General features: G+C 36.3%; 1 protein-coding gene across 1 annotated transcript in view; it reads left to right on the forward strand.

The window, feature by feature from the left end:
- The window catches only part of LOC107655947 (SLIT-ROBO Rho GTPase-activating protein 2-like), a 101,917-nt gene that overhangs the window by 79,918 nt on the left and 10,883 nt on the right, over positions 1-11,116 (forward strand). Inside the window, exons 8-13 of the mRNA XM_016443581.1 lie at positions 1,521-1,622; positions 2,553-2,750; positions 5,377-5,461; positions 8,149-8,176; positions 8,651-8,681; positions 10,174-10,234. Of these exons, the coding sequence (XP_016299067.1) occupies positions 1,521-1,622; positions 2,553-2,750; positions 5,377-5,461; positions 8,149-8,176; positions 8,651-8,681; positions 10,174-10,234 (505 nt within the window). The remainder of the gene's footprint in view (positions 1-1,520; positions 1,623-2,552; positions 2,751-5,376; positions 5,462-8,148; positions 8,177-8,650; positions 8,682-10,173; positions 10,235-11,116) is intronic.

Genomic DNA, 11,116 nt, shown 5'->3' on the forward strand with positions numbered 1-11,116 from the left:
TTAAACATTCGTTTCTTATTTAATTGGTTCCACATTGTTTGCTGATTTTTACTTTATTTAAACTTTGTGTCATTTATTTATTTATTTTTACATCAAGGTGTATGCCGTGCCTCCAAGCTTTCTTACTAGTTTTGCTAATAAACGTTCTACGTTTCTTATTTATTTGGTTAATATATTATAAATGTTTGCTTAGCCTATTTCCAGTTTTGTATACCTATTTAAACTTTATGTAAGTTATTTGTTATTTTATATTAGGCATAGCCTGCCCTATAGCATGGTGCATTTTTATTTGTTTTGTTAATAAAAGTTCTATGTTTTATATATACGCTAAAGTGAGTTTGACGTTGAAAGTAAAATGCGCACGCCGTTTTTACAAGATATTTAAAAGCGAAGGAAAGCGAGGAAAAGAGGGAACGCCCCCGCCCCCACCCCCACGGTGATACCGGTATTACCGGTGTTGTCACATGTCGATTAACCAGTGGGAAAATTTCCTCACCGTCACAACCCTACTTCAGCCCTGTATTATTATAGGTTGTCATTTAGACTGTCCAGTTATTATGTTTTATATTATTCTCTATTAATATGGCAAATTGACTGCTAACCTTATAGGTGCTGTAATTTATATATTGAATCATGCAGAAATTGTCAGTATTATCTGACAGATCTTACAGAATTTTGTGTCTTAAAATATCACAACTGGTTCAGGTATTTATTTTATTTATTTAATTTTATTGAAGGTGAGATGTGTTCTTTCTTTGCCACTTGTATCAGTGCTTAATGCCACAGCACCTACAAACAGCCAGTTAATTCAGTTTTTTATTTAATTTTTTAATTTAGTTTATTCTTAATTTTGTTTGTTTGTTTGTTTGTTTATTAGTAAAATATTGGTAGTAGTTTTTTGTTTTGTTTTGTTTTGTGTCAGTCCTGTGCCACTATTGTCACCAAACCAAACATAATGATTTTTACAAACAGGTTTTCTAAGCATTGTCATTGGTCAGTCAAACTTATAGAGACACAGTGTGAATATTAAACTGGGATAGAAGGAAGTATTTTAGCATTGAAAAAATTTGACTCTACAGCTCAAACTGAACATTAACATTTGTAATTGTAATACATGTTTTCTGTGAAATCAATCAACAATGTTTTCTGCTGTGCTGAACTTTATGCTGATGTTTTTGTAATTAGCCAACTTGCATCAGGGGTCCTGGATGTTTGTATGTGTGTGATGAACAGAGCAGCTGGTTTTCCCCAGTGCACGTGTGCCCTGTCGTGTGTTCAGCCCTCAGGGAGAGGGTGGACCACAGTGAGCCACATGTTCTCCAGCTGTTATGGGCAAAAAAGAGAGAGAGAGAGTGGGAAAGAGAGTGAGCGAGAGGTAGATAGAGGCTTGCTCGGGTCACTCCATTCTTCAGAGCATATGGGGACATCAGCTTTATCACTGCTGGAGATGAACTTGCTTTAGTTCTCCTTCATTCTGTTGTTGAAGTTCTCAAGCACTTTCTTCTGTCTTTCTCCCTCAGGTGGGACATTTGTGTGCCCAGCAGCCCGTGCAGGGAGAGCTGATCCAGAGATGCCAGCAGCTACAGTCCCGCCTGTCCACACTGACAATAGAGAATGAAGAGGTGACATACACATGGTCCAACAAATATAATGTGCACAACAAATGTGTGCACATTCATTCTTTATGCTTATATTACATCTGTCAAACTTTAAACGTTTTTGTGCACTTTTGTGCGTTTTTGATTAGGCACTTTTGTCTAAATCGAACCTATGACAAGTATTATGGCTAATTTGATAAAATGTTAAGCTACCAATAAGAGTGTAGCTCTGTTTAACATTACCATTAAACATTTATGTTGAAATCCATCAACAGAAAATGTGGGGGAAAAAAGGTTTAAATAGAATTGGTTGGACTAGGGAGGTAGTGTAACAGTGTTAATGGGTTAATGTTAGTTTTTCAATAAAGCATTATACTTTTTCCATGTTCTGTTTATTTTTTATTTAATATATCTTTCACTCAGACGTTTGTGATATTAAAAACAAAAACTTTGCAGAATGACAGTTTCTCTGACAATGGAAAAAACACATTTACTTAATTAGTGTTATGACCCATTTTTCAGTAAACATATTTAAACATCCTTAAAACATGTTTTCTTCGAAGTGCATTAAATTTTAAGTTGGCCTAATCTTTATTCTTGCTTTAAAATATTAATCTTAACAAAATGCAGTGAAGTTATTCTCATGAATAATATAAAAATCAATTAGCCAGTGGTCTGAGAAACAAACTTAATTCAAGACATTAAGAAATCTTAATATCATATGCAATTTTGTTCCTTATCTTCTTTTAAGGATGTTTGGATGCATTTAATGGAAAACAAGACAGAAATTACAACCAAGAAAATGATTTAATGCAGTGCACCAGTCTGTAAAATGAAATCTTGATTAAGTGATTACAGCAGAAGAAATTGCTGTTGCTTCATTTCACTCGTGTACTTTGTACGTAGTAATATTGCCGACATGTAGCAACTATAATGTACATGCTCTTTCTCCAGGTAAAGAAGACGATGGAGGCCACTCTACAGACCATCCAGGACATGGTGACCATTGAGGACTTTGATGTGACTGCCTGCTTCCACCACAGTAACTCAATGGAGTCGGTCAAGTCCACTGTGTCTGAATCTTTCATGAGCAAACCCAGCCTGGCCAAGAGACGAGCCAACCAGCAGGAGACAGAACAGTTCTACTTCACGGTAAATGAGATGGAGAAGGAGAGAAATCAGTTTAATACAGGGTCACAGGGTTGAAGAAAGGGTGTGGAGGATTGGACAGTGGGAAATCTGTAGCTGGGGGCATGAAAGGACAGAAAGAGAAATGGGAAAGGAAGGGTGATGAAGGGAGAGATAAGAGACTGAGTGTTTGAGATACAGCTTAATGTCCTTTCTACTCTATCAGAGTCTTTTAAGAAGCCTTTGATTGAAAAGACAGCAGTTAGAGGAGACTGCTGCAGTTGACTGCTGTTCATTGATCTGTGCTTGTTTGTAGACAGCTGAAACTGTGTTACATTGTAATTCGACAAATAAAATTACAGAGTATGTTCTCCAGACACATTTACAAAATACCCAGAAGACAGCAGCAGCAGTATAGCAATGACCAGGGAGCCACTAATAGCACTTTGTGGCAACTTTGTAAGGGAGACAGGGATCACATGGGGATGTTGTTGTCAACTCAGTAAGTATAGGATAAAAAAAAAAAAAACTGTTAAATAAATTCTTGTTTTCTATATCAGTAGTTTTTGTATGATGGTTTCAAACATTTAGTTCAAAACCCCCCAAAATAATATTATTTATTATTCAATTAACTATATATATATATATATATATATATATATAGTTACATGTAGGGATGCACGATACTGAGCTCCTGTACTCGTTAAAATGCCCCGATACCAAACGCCGATACCACACAGCATGTGATAAGTGCCATATTCAGACAAAGAAACACCGACAACAGAACAACGGACAGCAGAGTGGAGTTATTAGAGATTAATGATGTCTACGAAGTATATGTATGCAATGAATATAATGTTAAACATTCAGTATTGACTGTATAGCTGATGTGCGCGAGCGTATCATTTAATTGATTGACATATTGATATATTTCTGCCTTCAAAATTTAAAACATTAATTTCATAACATTTTATGCATTTGTCGGCTAATTGTAGTGTAAACGCATTCAGTAATGATGGCTCTGATCTCTTTTGTTGACACTGATTGGATTTTTACTAGTAACAGCCCTTTATTATTTTAACTGAATTTATTGATTGAAATTAAGACCGTGGCATTCCATATTCATGATGCATACGTTTAATACGGTTTTAAAAAATGCCCCTGGACATCAGTTTATGGGTTTATTTCTGATGCTGTCAATGTTATTTTTGGTCTGAATAAATTTTGGTTTGACTGTATCTATTTGATAAATGAAGGACTGCTATAACCAACTAATATTATACATACTCTTTTGGTTTCTGTACCCAATATTTGAAAAATGTACAAATGCAATAAAAATATCGGTATCGGTACTCGGTATCAGCAAGTACCAAAAATAAAAGTATCGGTATTGGGCGAGTACTGGAAAAAGTGGTATCGGTGCATCCCTAGTTACATGTGTTTGATATGTGGCAGTTAAAGAAAATGTATTCAGTATTTTTTTTATATCAAATGTATTTTTATATTTAGTAGTTTAAAATGTATTTATATATACATATATACATATTATGCATTTATATATTATAATTTGTGTTTATATGGAGATTTTATGTTTTTTACATTTTCACTGTTTTATGAATTATTTTGTTTCATAATCGATTTACTGTTTCATTTTTTTGTTGTTGTTGTTTTGAAAAGCCAATTTAATGGCAGGTTTTTTTTCTTTTTCTTTTTCATTTTAGCCCCATATAGTGTGACAGCTATAGTCAATGTGTGTTCAGTGAACTCTATATTTTTTCTGACCAATAATGGTTGAATTGTCCGATAGCTTTTTGCTGCCAATACTTTAAAGTATACTGTATGTCTATACAGAAATTGTTTTTCTGATACATAACTGCTTTAAAAAAACAAGCAAATTGAGTACAAAAGGTAGAACAGAATAGAACAATAAGAACATGAATTTCCATTCACTCTGGCCTAACATTACACATATGATCAATGGAAGCACAAGATTAGCAAGCAGAGGTTTGTCACTTGATGTTGTGCAGGCTGTCTTATCACATCCTCTTCATTAGATCATATCCTGATGTATTCCTCCCCTATATCTCCCTCTCTCCTCTTTCTCTTAAACTCCCTAAGTACATTCAGCTCGTCTCTTTCTGCCAAAAGCACTAATGCATGGCTCCATGTGTTGGCTATCCTTCCTGAGTCTGCATGACTGTAATGCTGGTATGGCTGTGATATATGATGGATGAAATTGTAAGCATCTGTCTACCCAGCTCCCTCATTCCCTCCGCAGTTCAGGTTTCTTTCCATCCGTCTCCTGACTCCTCTATCTGTCTCTCCGCTGTCAGGTTTCCATGAGGTCAGGGTTCTCGCCCCCAAAGAGCCATAAGCTATTAGAGCACATAGATCCAATGCCTCCCTGTGCTCCAGTGGATATGAAATTAATGTTTACGCCAACAAGACGTATAGTCTCAACACTACACAGCAAATTGAAAGGGGTGGAGGAAGGATCCTTTGCCAGAAAGCCGAGAAAAGAAAGGAAGATTGATTATACTGCTCACTTAATAGCTATTCAAATGAAATTTCTCAGCAGTGTTTGTTCATAAGTATTGAGATGGTCTAACAGTTGTGCTGGAGTTGAAACTTTTTATATTCTCTATTTCAGAAACTGAAGGAGTTTCTGGAGGGCAGGAACCTCATCACCAAATTACAGGCTAAACATGATCTGATCCAAAAGACTCTGGGAGAAAGTGAGTAATCTTTCTCGAGTGACTTGTGCATGTGGGTTTATGAGCTGTAGTTTGGGCACATTTTAAATGGTAAAGCTAATGCCATCTATAAGATATTGTGGATGTAATATTGCTTTTGTTCAATAAGCAACACATTAATTTGGAGTAAATTATATTTTGGACACAATAGTATCAGTTATTTTGTGCTTAACAAGTGAAAATATTTCAAAACGAAGTCAAAGCAGGATCAACCTTTGTACTTCTCAGAGCAACACACAGTTCCCTGAATCAGTGTTTTGAATGAATTGGTTGAGAAAATGATTCATTGTGAGTCATTCATAAAGACAATATGTTTACTGTACATGAAACCAAATTGTCCAGTAATTGGATTCACGACTCAATCGAACTGAAAAGACTTTGTCAACACCGAAATGAATCCAACTGAGCTTGATCTTAATGCAATTTTTATTGGTTTGGAAGGGGTGGTGTAGACAAAATAATCTGACCTATTGGCAACAAGAAATATATGGAAGCCCGTTTCCGCCACTGAATAATGATAAAAAAAATTTAATTGCGACTTTTTATCTCACAATTCTGGCCGTGATACAAACTCGCAATTCTGACACTTTTTCTCAGAATTGTGAGATATAAACTCAGAATTGCAAGTTATAAAGTCAGTATTGTGAATATCTCACAATTCTGAGAAATAAAAGTCAGAATGGCGAGATGTAAACTCGCAATTACGACGAAAAAAAATCAGAATTGTGAGATAAAAACTCGCAATTACCTTTTTTTTATTCAGTGCCGGAAACAAGCTTCCATAAAAATACGCATGTAACGCCTGAATCCAACTAGCTATTTTCTTAGTTTTATTTAAAAACTTGTATTTTGTGCAATGCACATGCAAACGAATATGTGAATCGGATTGCAAAATTTAAGGTTCATATAAACTTTCAAAATCTGAAATTAGATTGCATTTTTTTCGGATTAATGAAAAATAGTGCATGTAAACATACCTAGTCACTTGTTTCATCTTGGAATGAATCAGTTTTTTTAACAAATCAGTTGAGTGAATGATTTATATGACTCCCTCATTAAGACATTCATGTGTTTTGTTCCCAAATGAATCAGTGTTTTTGAACGAATCATTTGAGTGAATGATTTATATGACTCCCTCACAAGGACAGAACAGTGTTGTATAATTAGCCTTTGGTTCATCATTAGTCTGTGTGTTAAAAGATACATCAAATAATACAATTATTATTTCATTATTTATCTATAAAATATTTTTTATTTTATGTGTATGGTTAGGGTTAATATGCATGTGTGGGATGTTGCAGTGTCAGGCAGAGAGGGTACTGGGTTGACCGTGTGTGTGTGTGTGTGTAAGCTCGAGGATGCTACTGATGTTATCAGTCTCATCAGAGCATGAAGCTTTAACAGTGCAGTGCCACTCTGTACTGCTGTCCTCTGGACCTTAGCATGATCTTATCCACTCACTCATAGGCAGTCCTGGATGGTGGAGGTCAAAGGTCATGTGCCATGCTACAAAACAGAGAAAATGAGACTGTGTAAGAAAGAACAGAGCACAGCGGGGATTTCCTGGAGTGTTTTTCACTCTGATGTACCTCCCACGTTCATTCCTCCAGACTGAACGGTACTGTCAGCCAGTCAGTTCGGACTGCCAATGAACAGGAAGTGAAACTGAGAGAATCAGACTGATGGCACAGAGGATAACGAAGAGATAATTAGGTGTGATGGAGAGAGCAATGGTGTTGATTACTCTGTTCTGTTGATTCTGGCTGAGATGATCTGTTCATTTTTATCTAAAGTAGTGATTTTGTAGATGTTAACTTTCTCCTCCTTTACTCCAGTCTTCAGTGTCACATGATCCTTCAGATGTCATTCTAATATGCTGATTTGGTGCTCAACTTAATAATGTACAGTATGAAAAATGTATAATTATTTTGAGGTTTGTCAAAGTTAACGTTATTAGTAATTCTTTGTGATACGTTTAAATGAGCATTAGATGACGGCAAATGTAATCTAAATGTAAAAATTATACAAAAGGTATGTAGAATTAAATATCCACTATTAATCAATACTGATAATGGACTCCAACATCATGGCAGTGTGTTCTGCATGGACAAACACCACTCACATTTTCTTCAGAGCACCTCCATCATTTTTCTACTGGGAATTGGATTGATTTCAAATTGACTTAATTTGTTTAGCGAAATGGAAACACCTCAGTTATTCACAAGCTGTCTTTCTTATTTTGTCCAATGACAAAAACAGATTTTAATGTTAAAATGCCTCGGTAAATCCAGCCTTCGGTGTGAAATGGTGCTGAGTACAGTGTGTGCAACCCCAGCTGCTTTTACTGAGTAAACTGACAGAATGTTCCTCCACAGATTGAAGGAAACAAAGTGGTTTGGATGATTAGCTCATTGAAGTCTGTTGCACGTTTGGCATTTGCTGTGTCGAACTGCGTGTTATGGGGAAAATAGCACATTGTGATGCCGCTGAATGTATTTAGAGGTAATGTGCGGATATGAGGTCGCGTCCCATAGGAAGGTCCTCGTGACAGACAAGAAGCGGGACGAGTGTTTTATTCCCAAAAGGAAACTGTGTCCAGCTGTGGCCTCTTCCTCACACATCCAGCCTCCGTCTAACTGTTTTTCTCTCTCTTTTTCCTCTCCATTCAGGTCAGAAGACCGACTACTGCCTTGCCAGGTGAGTGCTGTGGGAAAGCCAAGCCAACAAAACCAAACAAGATGCAAACATTTACGCTCAAGAATTAATTTAGCACACATGCAGATGTCTCAGGGCCATTTATAGATGAATATCTTGTCTAGACACATTCATCTTTTATTCACATCTGCTGATTTATTTATTGAGGCCAGTAGTAGGTGATTTACTCTACAGTTATAATGGAGTACGGAAATGGGAACGGACCTTTAAACAAGAGTTCACAGAAGAGACAAAACAAGTGCTTTCACAACAAACACTACTGAAAGCCTTTCTGTGTGTGTGTTTAAGGCCAGTGTATTAAAATAGGACCCTTCTCGGGAGGGTAATTTCTACTGGTCTAATGGCCACAGGCAGTTTGTAAATTGAATGTGGAGGGAAATTAGAGGGAAAATTATCCATCGTAATAACAGAGCTTTCTCTTTTTCTTTCCATCGCTCTCTTGCTTGTGTCCATCAGCGGACGGAGGAACTCCACTGTTTGGAAACAGGTAATTATCACCAGTCACTGGGTGAGAACTGAGAACTGACTCAGAATTGATTCTGGATCAATCCACTAAAGATCATAATCAGTTACTGTTGAAATCCGTATGCAGAACAAAACATTACAGTGGTGTGCAGTGCTGGGAAAACAGTGGATTGGCGATATGTCATAAAATAGTGTGCTGCCACTGTGCAAACAAACAAAACTTTACATAACTTTAAACGTCAAGTGCAAAAAGGTGTTAGCTGTTCACTTTATATTTAAAGGAAATGTGTTCACTCAGGACATAGTTTGTCATACAATTGAAACTGCTACAGCAAACAAGATGTGCACTATGTGTTTATGAATGGGTTGTATGTTTGTTTGTGTATTTCTTTGTTTAAGTATTTATTTATATTGATGTCATTTATTATTTATTTATTTCATGCATTTGTTTTCCTTTTTTTGTTTGTTTATGCTCATTCTGATGTGGCCTTTTATTTACTCAGAGCAAAAGACACTGATACTAGGTTATTATTATTCATTTATTCTTTTTCTTTTTATGTAATTATTTTTATTTAGCTGGAATGAAAGCGGTTATTTGTACAGAGACAATGCTTTTTAGATTTTCAGTCTCTCCCCAACCAACCCATAAAAAATAGTTAAAATAAATAATTCATAATCTAATTAAATCAATAAATTAATTTAATTAATAATATAATTAAATTAAATAAATACTAAAATAATTAGTCTAAAATAAATAACTTAATAAATAAATGTATGGAAATGTAGGATAAGTAATATAACCGTAATAAAGCAGTGCCACCCTGCAATCATTGTGCACATGGCAGTGGGATAAATGTGTAAAATGGGCCAGTGAGATAAATTTAGTGTGCATGTCCTACAACCTAAACCCTAGGGGTTTACCACCCTACAGTATGGGCAAACAAAGAAAAGGACCCACTGCAGCACCTCATTTAACCACCCCAATGTTCATGTTGCCCTCTAGTGAGGGATAATGATATAAGAGCAGTATTCTGTTACTAGAAGACAAACAATATGAGAAACAAAAGATTTGTTGGGGGGGGGAAAGAAATCCAAAAAAATCCAAATTATGCTTTATACTCCTGTAAGTATGTGTAAGAGTTTGTGAGCTGGACTCTGAGCAGTAAAGTTCAGGCTAGACGTGGCCCAAATTCTGCTTCGCTTAGCCGTTTCCTGCTTACCCAAATAAACAAAAGGAAGCTGTGGAGAGAAGCTGTCTCCTAGCAACCGTTGCCCTATTCCCCCATGGCTCAAACTGTGCTGCTTTTTCATCCCTCCTAAATTCTGTCTGATGCCTGCCTCCCTTTGCAAATATTATTATTATTTAAGTACTCTGCCGAGAAACAGAGACCCTTGTTCAGAAAGGTTTCCTGTGCTGCAAAATGTCCAGAGAAACCCCCCTGAACCATCTGAACAGACCTGCATATTTTCTCCTTCATATTTTGTTTTCTATTTTTTTTATTTCCTTCTTTTAGGAGTCCAGCCAAATCATTCCCCTGATGGTGGAGAGTTGTATTCGCTTCATCAGTCGACACGGTGAGCATTCTCTCTCTCTCTCTCTCTTTCCTTTTCTTGCCAAAGGCACTATTGCTGTGCTGCTCTCTAGACTTTCCCTGAAATGAACAAAGTGTTCTGTTCTGCTTCATTTATTTTTCTATCATACAGTACATACAACTTCTATTCCTATAGCACTATCCAGTGTTTTTTTATTTTATTTAAGGATTCAACTCAATTTAGTCCCAGCTTTATTTATTTATTTATTTCATATATACCATTTATTACTTGTGTCATGGAAAATCTGGAAATATCAGGGAATTTAGTGATTTTCAAAGGTTATTGGAATTAATAAATTAACTAAAGTTTCAGGTGAATATACATTTTTGTCTTGTTGTGCTCTGTTAAAAATATTTGATAGTCTAGAAATCACTTCTCATTTTTAAAAACAGTTAGTTAAAGGGGTCATATGATGCGATTTCAATTTTTCCTTTCTCTTTGGAGTTGTTAAAAGCTCTTGGTGCATAAAGAAGATCTGTAAAGTTGCAAAGACTAAAGTCTCAAATCCAAAGAGATATTCTTTATAAAAGTTAAGAGTCAACCACCCCTACCTAAAACGGCTCGTTCTAACACGCCCCCACATGTCTACGTCACGATGTGGGAAGATTACGCCGCCCAAATGTTCACGCAAAGAAAGAAGGCGTAACTTTTATTCTCGCTGTAGTATTGTTGCTGCCGCCATGTTGTGAAGACGCTATGTGTTTCGTTGTGAAAGCGAAACTACTTTGTTTGGCCTTCCAAAAGAGGACGATATCCGCTTCGTCATGCTTAGAGCTGATCCGTGCTGGTCGCTGAGGAAATACAACAACTTTGCGCTGTGGATCACCGGATCGGCTTTCACCATGGACGAAGCGGAGTCCAGCC

Source organism: Sinocyclocheilus anshuiensis, unplaced genomic scaffold, assembly GCF_001515605.1.
Source record: "Sinocyclocheilus anshuiensis isolate Anshui unplaced genomic scaffold, SAMN03320099.WGS_v1.1 scaffold51, whole genome shotgun sequence".
Taxonomy (NCBI): domain Eukaryota; kingdom Metazoa; phylum Chordata; class Actinopteri; order Cypriniformes; family Cyprinidae; genus Sinocyclocheilus; species Sinocyclocheilus anshuiensis.